At 30.1% G+C, this 20,966-nt stretch overlaps 1 protein-coding gene across 1 annotated transcript; it reads right to left on the minus strand.

The window, feature by feature from the left end:
• Positions 1–4,150: 4,150 nt before the first annotated feature.
• LOC125066830 (circadian clock-controlled protein daywake-like) lies at positions 4,151–8,265 on the minus strand. Its single transcript, XM_047675112.1, has 5 exons — positions 8,179–8,265; positions 7,455–7,680; positions 6,567–6,721; positions 5,253–5,411; positions 4,151–4,404 (listed from the first exon to the last, which is right to left on the minus strand). Exons 1-5 carry the CDS (start codon positions 8,237–8,239, stop codon positions 4,229–4,231), a joined length of 777 nt encoding a protein of 258 aa, XP_047531068.1. The 5' UTR covers positions 8,240–8,265; the 3' UTR covers positions 4,151–4,228.
• Between the last annotated feature and the right edge of the window lie 12,701 nt (positions 8,266–20,966).

Raw genomic sequence — 20,966 nt, forward strand, 5'->3', positions numbered from 1 at the left:
CTCCTCCAAAAGGAGCATGCCCCTCAATGCAACTGTTGGTTGGTTTTTTTATGATTACTGTTCGTAACATTTTGCATACTTATCAAAAATATGAATCCGAAAGTAATCCTGAACAAAAATCAATCGACATTTACATTACTTGTTTTACTAAAAATATTCGTTAAGAAGCCTAAGTATCAAGTGAATCTTGAATATGTTGTACTGACTCCCTAAATAAATTACCATAAATTAAATGCGGCTAGTGCAAATTAAAACATTATTTATTTAATAACTGCTGGCTTACCCTCTTACCAGAAGTTTTTAGTACATATAAACCACAGGTTTCGTACATACAATGAAAGATAATCAATCTCGCGTACGTCTGTCTATCAATCACGGAATTTACAAGAAAGTTTTACAATTTAATACTTAAATAGAACTTGGTGATATAGTCAAAGAGTTATAGCTTAAATAAATGTATCGGGATTTTAGAGTGGAAAGTGTAGTTTTCCATTTTTCGGCCCAATATATCATTATTAAAAAAGGCTTCGATTAATAACACTAGAATGACGCCGCCCAGCAAGTTCTCCGGTGATTCTTCTTCTCAAAGCCGTTTTTGTCTATCTTTATTATGTTTGCCTAGATAAACATATTCTTGAACAACAAAGGGAGATACATTGTTGATAATAATCGGCTCATGTATTGCGTGTTTGTTAAACGTGATCTTTGTTTTGTTCAGGTTTATTCGGAGGCCTATTCATTTAGAATTATCAGCTAGGCTTTCCGGCAAAAAAGCTATGATGACGATATCGTCTGAAAATGAAAAAAAGAAATACATTTCCTCAATATTGTGACGCATTCTTGCCAAAATCGAAATCATAATCAAGTCTTCTAAAACTTTGGTGAAACCGTGATGAACCAATTATCCATTGCACGTGTAGCCGAGGCGTGTAGGTTTTAATCATAGTAGATAAAAATATAATTAATCTGGAGATCACGTTTCATGAGTATTATGTACTATGAGTGTGGGTTCGTTATATTATAACTAATCGTTTTTTTAGATCTAAATGTCATACGTAAATGGTCAAAGGCCACCGACAATTATTGTACGTTCCCGTTTATTACATGCAATAATTACGTACTTATATCGTTATGTATATTCCATGACACACCTTAATAAGCATGTAATTATATTATACTAAAGTCTTTATAAATGTACTTGTATAAAAAAAAATATTATGAAATAAACAGATACTAATACTAAACAAAACCGTCTTTGTAATCGTAAAGCAAACAATATACATACATGTACATTTGTACATTTAAGTGAAAATTTTCAAGTTTCAAATTTTTGTATGCAATTGTGAATGCCTGAAATTTGCAATATATCATATAAAATAATATTTCAAAATATATGTCATACAATGAAACTAACAACATTATATTCTCTATGGGTAATGTTAATATTTATTTAGATATATTAAATATCATATAATAGTTATGATAGCCAGATTAATTTGTATTTTAATTTATTAATTGGTTGAAATTAAAAAAACAATATTACTGTAGTAATAAGCCGTTACGTAAAGTTAAAGTAATATTTACTGGTACCTGCAAGTTCAAATGTTTTTGTATTTTCACTATCTCATTATCAATTAACTGGATTTAAATATAACATTTTCAAATTAAATTTATTTGGGCTTGATGCAATCTTTGTTTTAGCTTTATTAATGTTACCTCGGCCATATTGTACGTATCTTTGGTTACATACGTGTCTGTCGTTTCATTAGATAGTATAAAACAAAGCTTACTGCTGTCTGTCCTTTGTCTTGTCTTTTTTTTAATAGATAGATTGATTCAAGAGGAAGGTTTACACTATAGTGTGCATGTATTATATATAGATATGTATAATACATACACACTATGAATATATGTATTTGTGCATTATATCTTCAGTATAGTCAGCGAGTCTCTAATAAAAATCCGGCCATTAGCAATATCGGTCAGGAGGCTCAAAGAAGAGGCTGATGTAGCAAAACGTTTTTGAACATAGAAAAAATAATACTTACGCTGATTTCAGCACAGTACAGTACAGAATATATCCTTTAATCCAGGAGATGAAACCTTATAATAAAATTAATGAAGATATTGAACGACTAGATGTTGGTCTTTAGATTTGTTTTTCTTTCGCTATATCAACTAAATATTGGTTTTAGAAACTAACTCAGATAAATAGAATTCTATTATAAACTCCGTTAAATTTGCGCCTATAAATCTTAGACTTCTGATGTATCAGAGATTACAATTTGAGAAGTAAATAATAAATACTGAAAAAATTGTCTTGATTTAGATAAAATATATTGTATGTATCTGAGAGCCGTTTTCTATAAACGAAATTAAGAATAAATTTTGTTCACCGTTACTATTATAAATTTTAATTACGCGGATAACGTCGTACTATGCAAATTGTACATCTCACTGAAGACTCACGTTTTTTTTATTTTTTATAGGCTTATTATGTAAAATTACTGACCTACCGCACTTTAATAATACGGTAATACGTATAATCCAAAGGATGAGTATCTTGATCTTGATTTAGTGGTTAGCAAATAAGACTCGAGATTTCTAGGTGGTGGTTTCTAATCCTTTTCTTTCTCACTTTTTCTCGCTGGAAAATCGTATAAGGCGTATCTTATCTACCACGTGGAGTGGGTGGTATGTGGAACTCACCAGTGCCCAAGACATCTAGTACGCCCTCATACACCGGAATACCCACTAAAAATCCAGCGGTAATCTCTCCGTCATTTCGGCAGGCGCCACGCTACCGTGCATGATCGCTTTCGCATGCTACCGTGCCGTCTGGTTTCTATTCTTGGGTAAGGTCATTGAATTTATTGGATTTTTCTGTTAATAAATTCTCACTAAAATTTGGTAGTATTAAAATTTCCGTACCTAGGACAACACTTTAAGCTGCATGTACCTGAACTCTTACCAGCCGATTTGACTATTCCAACGGACTATGAGAGTAAAGGAACAGAGCACACTGTTGTGTCTATTCCTTGCCAATCTTAGTTACTATATAATTTTAAGTTTATATTTCTAATATCTAAATATCGGTTTGGGTCCTCATTTCCTCTAGTTAGTTAAGTTCCAAATAATTTTGTTTTTCTGTAATAACTGTGTTCTTTAAGAGCATCATAGTTCGTAAGTTGAATTGACTATTAAGTTCAAATAAAACCAGGTTTATCTTTTAAATATATTTTTGAATATAAATATTTTATTTTAAATTTAATTTTGGATAATAAATATATCTAAATAAAAAAGTAAGTATGTATGTATAATTGTATGTATGTATGAATGCATGTGTATACGTATGTTGTATGTAGGTATGTATATGAACTTTCAAAAACGACTCAGCAAATTTAAATTAAATTTGAATATGTCCTCGGACGGACTATTTTGAATACAGTAAGTTGCGGTGTGATAGGTGATAGGTTAACAGGAAAAACATACTTATATTCACGGTAGTACGAGATATAGTATTAATTCGTTACATACTTATGCACTTCAATTTGTCATGATTTTTTAAATATACTTATATAATTTTAATTGAAATAATAATATTTAGTACTGCTTTGATTTTTAAATACGTTTTTTTTTTAATTGAAATAACATTTATTAATATGATTATTGATTCGGTTATCGACACCGTGTTGTGGCACTCTCGTCACTTCCGTCTCGTGGCGTGGTGAGACGAGCTGGTACTACTGTCTGGCACGGAGAAGCGGTGGATTTTGAACCGGGGAGTGGAATTGAGAACGAGGTGCGGATATTTGCTGTTAAAGTGATAAGTAATATACAGTGGAAGTTAATGTGATGTGAGTTGTTTTATTTTAAATTAGTATTAACATTGTATCATTTTAATCAAAGAAATTATCTTTTTCAAAACGTTCCTCTTCATTTTTATTAAAAAAAAGTTTTTTATATTAAATTTTGGCTTAAAAAAGTTAATAAATCCAATAGCGTTTACTTTTAAAATGCATCTTAAGCCTCAGTTTCCCTTGAGGACTTGAGGAATTAACTATTTATGGAGTAAGGGCAAGGTTACGACTATAACGATTACGTGTAAAGATTTTAAGAACATTTGAATTAATAAATAAAAAGTTTTAAGGCATTTTTAATATGATCTTTTATGTAATAACAATATTCAGTACATTCTTTTTATAGTAGGCAGTAAGTTCTAAACATCTTAGTTTTTGATGTAAGGCGTCAGATCTTCCTTGATTAATTGTTCAGCGCTGATATTATCGTAGAATTTATTAATGTTTTCAAATAGAATAACAATCGCCTTGTTCACGATTTCTTTTCCATATGTATTTAACAGGGTTTTCCAGTTTTCGTTTACATATGTCGTCACGATTTGACCTGTCAAAATAAAAGTGACATCTGAGTATCATAAAAATAAAAGCAAAAGACCAATACAGTACATACAATTCCGATTGTTTTGTAAGTCTATAAATTACTTTAATTAACATATTTATAAGTAATCATTAAATGTTGTATAACACCAAGCTGTTGAGTTATGTGGAAAGATAGAATCACATAAATGTAATACTTTTTTAATAAACATCTTAATAGAAAAATGTATAAAGGTTTTTTGATTTCTGTTCAAAAACTGGAAAATATAAGGATTTGTTATTACTACTTATTTGATTTTACTTTTTTCTTGAAGCTGTGTCTTGGGTGTGAAATTTGTACTACGTCACTGGACCGATCGAAAGATCGACCTTCATAGAGGTCGCCAGAGATTTTTATAAGGATATACATATTAAATACAGGCTTCGATTGATTTGCGAGTTTAGCGATCAAGTTGATTACAGCTCATTAATTTCAAACTTCAACATATGAGAATAATATTACAATCGGAACCAAATTCTAGAATCATAGCGATGAAAATAGGTAAATAAATATGGTTTAAGATCTTTTCAAATCATCAATATGTCGTAGGCTTGGAGTTATTTGCCATTGTGTTAACAGCCTAGCCTGTTTACTAAAGTTCGAAAGTTTTTACATTGCCAAATGTGCTCAAAGTTTGTTTTATAAAATAGTTTGAGACCAAATAATTATGTTCTAATTAACCTAAGCAATACATATATATTTATATATAATTAGTTAGAAGTAATCTCAAAAGGTTAGTGAACAATTATATTAAAATACATTTCAAAATTGTGATTCCAAATTACTTCTAAGCGTCATAAGGTGACGTTACTTACTGAGATCATTTTTTCCAATAACAAGATTTTTGGCATCGAATGTGAGCTTCTTTATATCGTAAGTATACTTGGGCTTATTACTCAAAACTTTGAAATATGTTTTACCATCTTCCTTTTTGATTACGGTTGCCGGTATTTCAAGCTTCATGGTTACTTTGTCTGTAAAATAAATTATATTACATACCTTATAACAATCATGTTTCTGTGCAATATTTATACTTTTCTGTTTTTATAAATTAAATAATGAAACGCAGGATATTATAGAACGGATAAAGTTAGCATTATTTTTATTTTACCTACAAATAAATATATTGGGCAAGCTAAATTATATAATAAGTGGTCTTCAGCACGACAGTACAATTTATCACACGTTAAAAAAGTCACAGAAGAATGTGTAAGATTAGAACAACATTACGAAAGCAGACATTTTATGACATACATAAAATAATATATAAATATAATAATTGATTTAAATTAAAATTCTGAAACCATTATCTATCTTCAATCAAAATTGTTTTAATAAAATGTTGTCTCTATCAACATGATTTTCATGATATAGGTATATACATAATTATGGAAGACTTTTATTCGACATACGAATACGTTAGTTTCCTCACGATGATTACATTCTACGAACACAAAAAGAACAGAGAAGCACGTGAATATTGATGAATATTGCGAATTGTTTTATCAATAACATCACTACAGTGCTATGAAGTCGAGGTTGCACAGATGAATCCGCGGGAATATCTTAAAATTAAATGTATCCAAAAATGTCGGCCATATACTTTTACTTGCAGTTTTAAAAAACACGCCGAACGCAATTCTATTACATAGTTTTAGAGCATATTTGTATTACAAATATTTACATATGTCATAATATAATATAAAATTTGCTCTTAACCCCGTCTTTTATTTGTCCTCACGGCGTTTTAAAATTAAAAATAACTTGTAATCGTCTATGCTTGGCTATTGTGATAGGTTTTGTATGTCATTATTTATTTTGTATGTCATTATTTATTTTTCGATTGTAGAATATGTTAATTTTACATAAATAAAGACGATAATTTAGAATACTCCCCTGTTATCTAATCTTTTTATTCGACACTTATGAAGATTAATTCGGCCAAACAAACACGAAAAATATGAAAATAAACGTATTATTGGTTACTTGTAGTTGCAAATTGCAATATTACCTTAAAAAGGCTGTCATTTTGGAATTATAGATGGATAATTCTATTGTGTTTAAAATAAGATTATTATGATACTAAACAAGATTTATTACATTTGTTAAAAATATAAACAAAAACATACCCAGTTTTATTTTTGTTTTTCCTTCTCCTTTTATTGAAGTGGTTCCAAATAAACTCTGTAGTAGTGGACTCGAACCTTCGATTAAAAATTGACCTTTGATCGTCAAAACTTCACAAGCGATTTCTGGGATTGCCAATTGTTTTTCTAAGTCGATGCTAAAATTATTATACATAATTTTAAAAATGTTTAATATTATACACAGACTTTACACCGAAAATTGCGTGTTGTTATTTTTAATTTAATCATATGAAGCAGTAAGCGTTTGCCGATGATGACAAAGAGGTGCGCAAAAAATAATTGTTTACTCAAACACGACAGAAGAATATTGATTATATTTTATAATTACTTGAATATAGTTTTCTATATTTTATATACTTCTTAACCTTTTGTAATAAATACTCGAAACAACACAATACTTAAAAGTTAATCATGAAAATCAATTAGATTTAAAAAAACACAACACAAGTTAACATCTTAAAGAAACGTTATAAATTTATTCTACAAGTCACTTTGATTTCATGACCTTTAATATCACTTAAGAGGTACGATCGTTTGTTTCAATAGATTTAGAATTATTTGCCAAATATTTTAAATAGACTTGTAGTAATAATCACGTGACTTTTAATTTAAAATTCTATTTAAGATCTTTTTCCCAATAAAGTGAAGTTTTCTTGGTTGTTCCGTATCTTAATCTTAAGGTTAATAAGCCTTGTCCTTCACGCTGTGCCACAGCGAGTTGTATGACGATTTAGCCACAAGGATGTTTTTATTAACCGATTACGAGATGAGATGTGTTACGAAACTGAGAATACTTAAGCATACGATACAGTGCATATCAATGTAAGAAAAAAATAATAAATTATTTCAATAGTAACAAAATTAACTCACTCGAAACTATTGATCTTACAATTTTTGAAGCCCTTGACGACTCCCTCTTTTATAAGTATAACAATTTCATCCAAAACTTTTATCGATATATTGGCTAATTTCATCGGATCCAAAGCGGGTAAATTTATTTCTGCGATTCCATTTTCTCCGAGATCATGGAGGACTTTTTGAAATAAATCTATCACACAATCTTTATCCTTAATGCTGCATGGCGTATAATTTATAACTGAAACAAAAAATATATATGTATATAATTCTGAATTTTTAAACTAATAATTTATACACACTTAAAATTTTATTTATATTTTTATATATATATTCCATTACATGTTTTATAATTTTTGATAATCTATAAAGAATTAAAAAAAACTGGGTATAAATATTTACGTATAGTATTTATGCGTTGTAATATTTTATATAAGAAACGCAATAATGAAACTAGTATTGATCCTAGCGATACAAATTGTAATTGCGCCAGTCTCCTCTTCCTGACTGCATCGCCACAGATAATAATTAATCTTTCCAACGTTTATTATAATCATTATATAAATATTTATTTCTCATAGTTATTTATTATTATTAATTAGTTCGGTTTTAAAACAAAATATTTCAATTGCGTTGATCCTTTCTATCATATTTTTGGAAATAAATGTTGAATATAATTTACTTTTAGTTATCAATAATAAAATTTCTAGAATAAAAATGTACTAAAATGATGTCTTACCATATGCCTCGGAAAAAATCAGCGATAAACACGCAAACAGAATGTATCGTAGTGAGAACATTTTCTGTTCTTGTATCTAAATTGAATAATCTTGATGTTCACAAACACTTTTATATATACGCGCAAAAATTGTAGAAAAAACTCACAACCGAAAACCTGTTTCTTAACAATTACGTATAACATCATTAATTTTTTGAAAAACACTAAGTAAGCAGATGCCATAATATATTTGAAAACTGTGGTAAGTACTTATTATTTTTTAACTGAGCGAACAATGGGGACGCTGTATTAAAAAAAACTTCACTTAAATCATATACCTTTTTCTATTTAGTACCTTAACAAACATATCAAGAGATAATAATTAATTTAATATAAGAAACTTTTTGGTCATTGTCATGCTAATGCATGCGAAAATATTTCAGTTTTAGACAAATTGGTTAAGGTTTATTTCTATTTAGAAATAAATGGAGATTATTATTCCGTACAAAATTATACGAAAAAAAAGCTTGGATTTAGTATTTGTTGATACAGGATTTAAATTTATATTATATAATTAAGATTATCACACGTATTTGATTGATGAAATAAGACTGTCAATCTACCGAGATTTACCGTAGGTACCAGTTCTGGTAAGTAAAATCTACATTCCGCACAGGTAGCTTTTAATTCAGTAGATCTTGTAGAATGACGATTCAAGTTTTTAGACTTAATTTTGATTTCAATCTATTGAGTTAGAAAAGAAGCGATACGACGGTATTTTTATCGTCAATCTTGATCACGTGACATATAAGATAGTTATGTTAAATCTATACACTCTGATGTTAACTACGAGTTCATCAATCAATATGTAACTTGTCTAGGTCCACAGTTATATGCTACTGATATATTTGTAAATGCAACAGATAATGATTAAACAGGCTGCATATTAATAGCTTGTTAACCGGTGGGCCTAAGAGGATGAAATTTTGCACAGGAATTTGTAATGGAACGCATGCGAGCACCAAGGAATGAATTTTAAAAAATCGTCTCCAAAGAGGGTTTATATGGGATGAAAGTTTGTTTGGAAACTCGAAAATTCTGGTGTCAGAAATTTGGAATTGGGTTTTAAGCAAAAGCTATTGTCTGCTACTCATAAACAGGAGCTTATAAATCAAAGTGAGTAGAAGTAATTTCTAACAGCGTTTTTAAAAAAAAATATCATATAGGTTGAAATTGGAGATGCATATCCATAAAAAGTTTGCATTTTGTTAATGTTTGAAATATGGAAATCGGTGGTTTTGTGTATATAAATAGAATATTTATGTATTAAATATTATAAAGTAATAAATATATAAAGATTATTTTTACCAATTAGATGTAAAAAAATAAAAAATGCGTTAGACAACTCGTTTATTGAGAAGAGTAGATGTGAAAATAAACTACTATTAGATCAAGATTGTTCACAGCTTCAATATGTGTTTATGTGTGTGTGACGTATGAGCAATGAGGATGTTATTTGTGTAATGAATTCTCGTAATACAGTTTAATTGATTATCTCTTTAATTGTATCTGTTCAAAATTAATATATCAATATAATGATATAATCCGTTATCAGTTCGTATCAGGCTTGTTACAATGGAATTAAACATAATATAGACAGACTAGTTTTTGACATACATAGTTAATTGGCTTGCAATATTATGTTTCTCGATCTAAAGCAAAGTATTTAATGCGAAGGCTAATAGCAAACCAAAACAAATATTTGGACCATTTAGAAATAATAAAAAATAGCCCAATGTGACATTTAAAATTTAAATATATTATTATTTGTTTGTATTGGAGAGCCGAGATGGTCCAGTAGTTAGAAAGCGTGCATCTTAACCGATGATTGCGGGCTCAAACCAAGGCGGTGGTAATCACATCAATAATCAATCAAACCATCAATTGAGCCTCCTGCTCATTTGCCACCTATAACAAATAACATAATTAAAAAACTAGCCATAAGACCAAAGGATCAACCCAAATTGACCAATCCTACCCATTCTAATTATAAAATTCCCATAAAAATCGGATTACTAACAAATATGAAGCAAAAAAGGATCAACGAATAAACAAAAGCTACCTTTTAATATAAGTACGATAAAAATACCTTTTACACTAGCATTACAATCCAACAATCTGCATGGAAAATATGTGCTTGTCATGGATTCTTATATCAAAGTCATTGATTTCGTCTTTTTAAAAGCTTAAGGTTAATAATTAATAAATGTGTTTAAAAATAGAATCCTACTCTTAAAGGTTTTAAGAAAACCTAAAATCATACCTATCGAATGGCAAAAAATTAAATAATCGAATATCTTCAAAAGTTATATTATATTTGATTTGTCGATTCGATTCGTTGAAATGTAGTTGACGTACACTTTAAATCATCAAATTAAACAATCGTCAAAGATTTCATATATTCCATCGTATACAAATCTTATAAAAATTTAAATTTATTGAATCGAGTTTTATAAATACTTTTCATAAAAATTAAATATAAATCTACCAACGAGAAGAACCCACAAAAAAATTAGTAGTTTCATTTGCCACCAATTAACTCCAATAAATACTTATTTTTATAAGACATAATGCGTAATGTTTGCGTAAAGCAACTCTAAACATTACTGTTACAGTAGTATTTTCCGAATGAGTTTGGACTAGGTAGACAATGTATATGTTGCAGGCAACTAGCTTAATTAGCCATCCAATGAAACGCCCAGCCACTTTAGTATACATCGCTGTTCAATTATATACATTTGTTTATTAAAGTATATTATAGAACTAATTATTTCTTAGATGATAACACTCCTAAGAAATTAAATGTTCGCGTCCTGACCGTTTCAAGTAGATATATTATAAATACCGCCGGTTATTCTCAGGTCTAAGGTATACTTTCCAAACCGTTAGTTCTGGATTTTAATCTTCAGTGAAATCATCGTCCCAAACTCAGCTCTGCAGTAAATACAACACGACAACGAACCGATTAATTCATTTAAATCTCATGTCAAAAAAACATTGATAAAAAAGGCATATCTCAACACAAGATTATATTAATGATAAAAAAGTGTGGACGTAGTGCTTAGTGGAGTAAGTGCATTTGTTGATTTTTAGGTAGGATTTATAATGTATATATCCTACCTAAAAATATAATTGTTTTTTACTCACATACTCTGTAATAAAAATGGTGGAAAAGAGTAACTAGTGAGGTTTTTACCAGTTCTTCTAGGTTTTTTCTAGCTTTACATTTAGTTCGATAGTCTAAAAAATATTTTTTTTGCTTTGGTTTGATTAGCAGGATAGAACAAAAACTTCGTTTAAAGATAATTTAAAGTCTGACGCGTACAATACACGTATTTTTTAAGTTTACAAATTTTTATAAAATATAAGCGAGTTTTATTCTTTTCGCAAATAAATCAGCAAGTAATGGCGACAATAGTACCTTAATATCTAGAAACAATTATATTCGGATAAAAATTAAGCACCTTATTGTAGTAAAATAAATCGAATAAAATATTGCAAACATTTTAAAAAACACAAAAGCCTCTCGATTTAACTAAGTACTTAAACTAAGACGTTGATATTATTATGTTTGAAATCAACTATGAATATTATGAACTGTCGGCATTTACAAACGCGAAGAAGCAGTCGACTATATTTATATAGGATCAAGGTGTCCTGTCTATTGTCCCCTTAGTAAAAGATAAATGTCTTTTTTAATTAACATTTCCTTTTGTGTCCACATAATTTATCTACTATTTTTGTTTGTTATATTTAGAACATTTTATACATATTTTTTATACATTATAATTTAAAATTATGTATTTTTTTTTATAATGTGTACTGTATTCGCTTCACAGTACCTATTTATTATTAATATTCTTTGTTTTGTTTTTTTTTTTTATTTGTTACAGTTTGAAATACTTTTTTTAAACCTAATTTTATATACTTTGATTGCATATTTGTTATAATATTTTAATGTAACACTGAAAACTCTGTTGGCTTATGTAAGACTTTTTTGGTATCAAATATTTGTGTTATACTGTGCTGGAGATATGTTTCCCGAAAATAAAATAAAAATAGATAAATATTTTTAAGTATTATGAGGTTCGAGTATAATATTATTTACCCTATATATATACATTATTTCAGTTTAGTTATTTCTAATGTGTTTCTTATTCTCAATTTGTGCTCAACAAATAAAAGCACAAAAATAGTCATATTATTTTCAAAAAAAGATATTTTTAAGATGCTTCTGTGTAAAAGTTATTAAAAAAAAATTAAATTGTTTAATTGAACTGTTCGTAGTTAAACAATAACATAATTATTAATTATAACTACCAGATATTTAATACAGATAACTTAAACAAAAATATTTTCATTCCATCAAGTATCAATTTATCGATGAAATAAAAACGGTGTCGTTCGCTCTTAATTGTAACAGATAATAATACACTATTCTATTACAACATTCTAGTTAAATAAAAAATAAAAGTACATTATTTTTTGTAGTTTAATAGCATAAATACTAAACGACGTTGTTGCTCCGTAAAAATTATAGGCGCTCGTTCCTTTTTCAACAAATTTGATGTACTTCATCCATTCACGCATGTCACCTGTTAAACATCGTATTAACTATTGAGAATTGAAGCGTAAGTGAGCCAATTCAATATATCATTACAGGCACAATGAGATAATCAATTAGAATCCGCCTTTGGTATAATAATTATGTCATCTTAACCGATTGCGGTGACACCAGCTAATCTCAAAGGAGAGTAAGCAAGTGTGCTCAAGCTCAGATGCACTTGCTATTTCCTTTCTTAAGTCAATTGTATGATAACAACACAGCCGGAAAGAGTTCAAACGCATGATCAAACTTTAGATTTACCTAGGTTTTACTACTTTGCCAAATTTTAAGCTTCCAGGACTTTTGATCTATTAACTACCTTATAGCGAAAATACCGACTAGGCAGTCGATTCATTCTGGTTAGGTATCTCCCATCTCATCACACATTCTTCAAATAGCAAAACTTAATTTTGTTGTGTTTAGGTTGGAGGGTGTGTGAGTCAATGTAACTACAGAAACAAGGATTGGGTATAATATCATACATATCCCAAGGTTGGCGCAGCATTGGCGATGCAAGAAACGGTTAATATTTTTACAGTTTCAATGTTTGTTGTTTGCTGGCTGTTTGTTGTTTGTTTATGGATCACAAAGTAAAAAAAAAAAAAACAATAATCTCTTTTCCATACAACTGAATTCAATTTTATTAAATAATCAATCAAGTCAATATTTCTTGATCCTTTGCTAATATAAATATATTATCATTTTGTGGTGCTATTTATATTCCACACAATATATATTATATACCATTCCAGACAACATATAACAGGTGTATAACCTGACATAGTATGACTGAGATAATTTTGCACTATTCAACAACATTCTTTTTTAACTTAACAAACATATCGGTAGGTAGATATGATGAGTGGGTACTGTTCATATCATCCAAGTGAGTAAGAACAAGAATATATAAGAAACTTTTATATTGATGGACAATTATTAGAAGGAATATTCTTATCTCTTTTGATCCAGGAACCTTTGCGTATGTAGAGCAACTGACAAAAGATTCATCATAATCGGGTAAATGATTTATGAACTCAAAGAGGACTAACAAACAAAACATTATTTTTTATTTAATTCATTCATATAACTAGCGAAAACGAACAGTGCACCATATTTTTAATGGTACTCGTATAAAGGTCACATTCGTCAATACACAAATCTCTACTCACAGCGTCATGCGCCGCTAAACACTGGATCGAAGATGTTATGTCTCTTTGCATTTAATTACTATGGTCAAGTTGCAATTAAATATAATTATATAAATAACAATAAAAATAATCAGATTTTTCACAATATATCATTATTTTAGTAATGAATTTTTTTATTAAAATAATTTATATTAAGTTAATTGTTGAATTTACTACCGTGACTAAGAATTTAAGTAAACAATTTAGCAGTTATAACTATGCAGTATGTCAATACAGAATTAATAGAAACATTCGTTGTAATTGCTAAGTTTGTTTGCTTATTACTTAACAAACAAGTTCTTTGACCGTGTTGAAATAGTGAATAGGGGAAAGTGGGGCAATTGCAAACACCTTCCATAGGTGAAGTATTGATGGAGAAAAATCAAGGAAATTGTATAATGACATTTGGTGAAATTAGTAATGCATGTGATTTAACGTAAATAACTATTACTAAAGTTATAAAAAATAGAACGTATTAAAATAATACTTTACGAAATTTCTCAATGCTTAACTTGACAAAATTAAACAAAATAAAAAACCTTTAAAGTCTAGACTATACTTTTAAAACTTTAAAAAATATATGTTATAGTCAGCAAGCCATGGTAGATCTATTCAGTTGCGGAGACCGAGTCCAACTAACTGCTAAGGTAATTGTAATATTTTTATAGCTATCAGCAGTTTCTATTTTAAATTTTATTTGTATACAATTGAATAATTCTTGTGTGAATAAATAAAAAAAGTAATTTTATAAACGAACCGTTTTTGTCCAAATAATCTGTTAAAAAATCTTTAACGTATTTAAAAAAAATAATAAAAACATTTGGAAGATTTTATAAGTAACTTTGGAAATGTGTTTTTTATCATTCATGTTCCATTATAATGAGGTATTATTATTGTATAATAAACATAAGTAAAAATTCCTTCCGAAGGTTAAGACAGCAACTATAGCTTATTTAATGCGAAAAGAAACATTGCATTAAATTTTCTCCTAACATAGACAAAACAAGCAAGTCTTCAAAGTCAATTTGTGTAAATCAAGTCAAGTCAAGGATAAGCAAAAATCAGGAAACATACGTAAAAAACCAAATTCATAGATGCTCTTCACTATATGAAACGATTAAAGTGGAAATGGGCTGGACTGGGATCGACAGATGGAAGGTTGTCCAAATTAGTCAGGTCCAAGTGTGTCAGAAGATGAACGAAAGAGAAGAAAACGAACAAACAAAGCGCAAATAAGGAAAACCTGGAAACTGTTGGACGAGGCCTATACCGAAGCAAGCCAGGATAGCAAGCCAGCCTTAACAGAATAATTCTAAATAAAGTTTATTGAGGAAATAAAAAAACTTTATTATTATTATTTGATGACGTTAAAGTTAAAATATTATTCAAAATAATGTAATATTACTGTATAATATGTATATTGAAAAAGAAATGACAGATTACAGATTAAAAAAAAAATTTTTTTTGGTGACGTGTGATTCTTATTTTTTGAGACGATATATTAAATAATGTAATAGATAATATTCTACCGATTAATGAATAATTTAATAGATTAAATACACTTAATATTATATATGATTCGAGTAAGCGTAATTACTATCATACTAACTACTGAGTAGGTACCGTGCAGGTTATTCTAAGTAGCATTGACATTTTTAATTTAATTTTATTTCAATTATCCTAAACTGTCGATTTGAAGTTCTTACAAAAACGCACTTTCTGAGATACGGAAATAACGGCCAAATTCCATGCAGAGCTACCGAGAAATTCTTGAAAGAAAAACTCAATAACAACGAATTCGTGCTGTTATTATTATTATTGTTTTATTATATTATTATCAAATTTCAGCAAGTGCTCTTCAAATCAAACCTTTGACTGAGTCGACGAATTTTGTAAAATATGGTATTTTAAAAATTCGAAGTCGTTTCGTTATTTACCTCCCTTCTAATACCTGATTACCGGATAACGATTATTGTGTAGTCAGGCCGTGTTAATTAGACCGTTAATCTGATGATCATAACTGTATTGTAGGACTATATAATTTCACACCTACTTATTCGGTCAAATCGGTATTATCCTTTGTACATATTGATTCTCAAGTTTATGTCCCATACATAAACTCATGAGGAAATGAACAATAATCTTGAACTATAAAGTTATATGTAATGTGGTATTTCTTTTATGAAAAATATCATTGAATGTTTAAAAATTATTAAAAATATTTTATTAAAAATTTAATTAAAACTGATTCGAATTAATACCGCGAAATATTCACTAGCCAATTCATACAAGCATTCGAAAAAATATATAAGGAAATAAAGTGTAATATGTGTTTCCTTATTATCATTATATTATTTATATTTATGCGTTAATATTATATTTATCGTCTGATTTTAAAAATCCTGTTAATTAAATTATTTTTGCTCGCATCCTTTTACGTAAAATTAGCAACCGTGTCGCGGGTTCACGCAAAAAATCAAGATAATCAGTAAGATAAAGTAATTTTTTTTTACTAAGCCGAATATAGGTCTCCACATTTAAACTTACATCTTGTGACTATTCCCTGCCTAACTTAGTTAAAATATAATTTTACGTTTAAATTTCTTATATTTAAATATCGGTTTGGCTCGTGATTTCGTCTAGTTAGTTAGGATCCATATAACGTTGACTTTGTGTAATAACCGTGTTCTTTTAGAGCGTCAGAGATCATAAATTCAATCGACTATAGAGGAGTCAAATAAAACCAGGTTCATCTTTTAAATGCGTTTTTAATATAAATATTTTGATTAATTAATTTGAATAATAATAATCGAATGTATGAGATACCGGTCCCATTTCCTTTAACACCTCTTACGAGTAGCTGAAGGATGTCGCTCCTACCCATCTTTATATATTTAACTGTTTTGAAAAATATAAAAGAGGGAGGAGGTTGAAATGGCCCCGCGCCCGCCATCAACTGTAGATTCCAACCATAGATCGGCGAACCTTCCTCGAGCATGGGAAATGCGATTTTATAGTGTGCAAACACTTTGTTAAATAATATATGAACTAGAACTAAAGTCCAGCAGGTATCACAGCCGTAGCTGAGGTGTATAAAAGACTAATAGTCTTATAAATAAATCAAGACCGTAGTCTAGCGGATAGCACAGTAATAACTATGTTATTCAAATCGACGATTAGACTTAAAAATAAATCAACAAACTAGACCGTGGTCCAGTGGGTTTCACAGTCGTAACTGCGGTGTTTATAAAGTAGCCAATGCTACAACAATAATAATAAAAATAAGGATCAAAGTCCCATAAATAGTCAATCAGTCATAGATGAGGAAATCTGTAGTCAATGGGTTTAACCCTGGATTATCATTGCATTAAATCACTGATTCTCATACCAGTTCAAGTGCACGACCATCAGGCGGCCTAATGCAAGCACAACGTTATTCGTTGCTATATCCACTGTCGCAGAGTGTCGTTTTATCGTAAGATAATACGTATTAATTCCAAACATAGTGGAATAATATTCAATTAAACTCATAGATTACCGCGTAGGAATCATTTAAGTGGATTTAGCATAATTTGCTATATTTTCTACCGTAGTAGGTTATAAAGTATGAATATATATATCATGTATCATAAACGTATAATTGTATTCTTTCTTATAACTAAGACTTATATCTAAGACTTATAACTAAGACTTAAAACTAAATCGAACGTTTTCTTAACTAGCTTATAAACCTTATAAACGCTTCGCGTATCACGTTTTACTTAAATCTATAACTATACAGTGGATATACTTAACTCTACAACAGGCACACACCCGACAGTCGATTACTTAAACCAGCTTTGAACTCAGATCATTATTTGCATGTGATAATCAACTTCAAAGAGATATACGCAGTCTTATTACTAAACTAGGTGTCCTACTACAATATTTCTTATAATATCCTTAACACTGGGCTAAGGAGGCGTCCCTAAAAGGACGAACATTTTGCTACAAACGACACTTCTCGTATAAAGCGATTAGTGCGCCATATATGTATAGTGATGCCAGCCTGGATGAAATCCATTATTTGGGTCCTTCACTGCATGAACGTATCACTTCAGCATTATTACAGCCTCCGCAACGCCCTGCAACATTCGGTCGTGATTCTGGTACTACCGATTGATGAGAGACATCAATAACGACATCGTAACGTCAACCAGCCATAGCTCAGTACCACATAGCACATACACTACTCTAGTAACCCGGTAAGACAGAGTGAGGGACATTACCGTATCGCCAAAGACGTTATACAGTAACCTCAAACCCCGAAACTATCTCACGTAGGCAGCCTCATTGGTAACAGAAGGAGGGACACTACCGTATCGCCGAAGACGTTATACAGCAACATCACACCTCGCAACTGCATCACCTAAGCAAATTCAAGACGACATCGCCACGAGGGACACTAATGCAGCGACTCTCGGTCGAGCCACACAGCCTCAGACCACGCGTCGAATCATCAAGAATCCACCAGAGTATATTCAGTACAGTACTCGTGCGCGATCATTTTGCATGTGCATAGTACAAATATATTATAAAGGTTTTGTTATTTAACAATAAAAATCTTAAAACATCAACATCATTAGATCGTTGTCGTCGTGATCGTATCAAACAGTTATACCAAACTTGGATCTGTTTACTGATAATAATTGTGGAGTTTTAGTACGACCGGTTTACGAACTTACGTCCGTCGATCGACACAGTTTTACATGAAGAGTATTTATTTCGACCGCTATACGAACTTACATCCGTCGATCGTCACAGTTTTACATGAAGATTATTGATTTCGACCGCTATACGAACTTACATCCGTCGATCGTCACAGTTTTACAATATAATATCGCTACAACTTGCTCCGCTTACGGTTTACAAGAATCTGCAACATGGAAGACAAAGTTGACAAGCAATATGTTTAGTTATTTTACAAATTAATTATTATTGAAAGAAGTTCAATCATTATTTATAGCCTTATTGCTATTTGTTAATATACTTGATTTAAATTTCATAATTAATAGTCACCGAGGTAACCCTCTACTATCAGTATGCATCGCCCAGTACATACTTTTTTTTCAATTAGATATTATCGCAAGACGGCTACCATCAAACCGTTTCTATATCATATTAATTTCATTATTATATTTTATTCGAGATTAACCCCGACCTTCTTTATATCGCTTTTATATAATAAATATAATGTCTCATTGAGAACACTCATTCATATGACGGCCTGCCTTACCGTCATTTGTAATAATCATTTGTATTATTTATAGGAAAAGTGCACGAAGCACATTCTCATTATAATTATATTTTGCCATGCATCCACCATTAATATATGAGTAGGCACTACACCGACACACGGATCTGCGCCACTCCTATATTTCAGAATAATCAACCATAGCTAGCAGCCTCGCAGTATAACCCGCACAGCTGCACCGCCTAGTATCATTTCTTATTATGTAATTTTATATGCATTATTGCACGCGGCCGATGCGGCGAGCGCATCACTCCACGCGTCCAATTTGAACCGAGCTGCCAAGCATCATACCCCTATATATGCTTTCACGAGAGTATGACATTCGGCGCAGGTCAGCCTTAAATCTATAGAATTTTGTATGGAAAAAGGCTGGCGCCGAGATTTTTCCTCAAAAAGTGGCACGTCATTTTCTTCGCCAATACACGAACATATCCATGAATACACGAACGATTTCACCAAAAACGTATGAAAAAAGGTAAGCTTGATATAATGTCATTCCTTTATTATTCCATGTATATGTATACATTTACTATGCAATCTCATGAATTTATTTGTATGTATGTTTTTATGTTTCTATATATGACATATAATTCTATATATGTATGTATGTATGCATGTATGTAAACTCTCCAAAACAACTTGACCAATTTTGATTAAATTTTAATATGTGCTTAACTAAGTCTACGGACGGCTTATATTGGACCCGGTAGGTGGCGCTGCGACCGATGTTATCTTTTATATATAAAAAAAAAATGTATTAAAATAACAATAATTCATTCTCACGTATTTATGTAAATAGTATAGTATAGTTCCGTTACAATCTGTCTCTTCGTGTGTTGATGTGAGTGAATGCGTGCGCGTGTGTACGTTAATACATAACATAATACTAGAAATCTATATAAGTATGTTTTTATGTATGTATTTTTTATATTATGTCAATGCTAATGTTTTTTCCGAAAAAACGACGTTATTAACTCTTAAACTAATTTAATGAAACGTTTACAAAAAAAGGAAATAACGTGGAGTATGTATTTGGTTTACTCGCCTACGTCAGTTCACATAATTCATAACTAAAGAAACTTTGAAGATGAATTGCATTATTTTGTACTACTAACTCAGTAGTACAGCCAAATATTCCTATAGCTTCTGTTCAATAGATTATTAAGGATCATGTAATCGGTTATTTATGAACACTTCTCATATAGCATGTTCTTTACTATTGGGGGGTTATGGGTATTAAATATTCTGAAGCTTTTAACTTATGACCTTTTTAAAAAAATGTTAGTGTGTGCTGGATGAACAGATGATGACAACAGAAGGCTGGCAGTATCATTTTGTAAGTAGTTTGAATCTCACTCGTGAAATGTTGACAACCGACATAATGTAATGATAGGCTATATTGATACGTGTTCTCTATGAACTTTATAATAATTATAGTCATTGTCAAATATCCCATTCCGACATTTTGTACCCGTGTTCTGCGGGGAGTTTCGATCGTATTCTTACACAGTGGATCTACAAATTATAAATTTTCCTATCAGTCATAAACGGATATATGTGCCTTATGAGCGTGCCAAATTTTAAGCAAATGCAAAAGTACTCGCTGAACAATAATCGCTAATCTATTTAAAGAAATCAATATCTTTTGCATTTTACGCACGTC

This window comes from Vanessa atalanta, chromosome 10, assembly GCF_905147765.1.
Source record: "Vanessa atalanta chromosome 10, ilVanAtal1.2, whole genome shotgun sequence".
Lineage (NCBI taxonomy): Eukaryota > Metazoa > Arthropoda > Insecta > Lepidoptera > Nymphalidae > Vanessa > Vanessa atalanta.

Excerpts from the sequence above, each read along its gene's own strand:
- LOC125066830 (XM_047675112.1), bottom strand. The coding sequence starts at position 8,239 with ATGTTCTCACTACGATACATTCTGTTTGCGTGTTTATCGCTGATTTTT. Across the intron at positions 6,722-7,454 it reads TGTAAGATCAATAGTTTCGA|CATCGACTTAGAAAAACAAT; the intron begins GTGAGTTAATTT and ends TAATAATTTTAG. Across the intron at positions 5,412-6,566 it reads AAAAACAAAAATAAAACTGG|ACAAAGTAACCATGAAGCTT; the intron begins GTATGTTTTTGT and ends TTTATTTTACAG.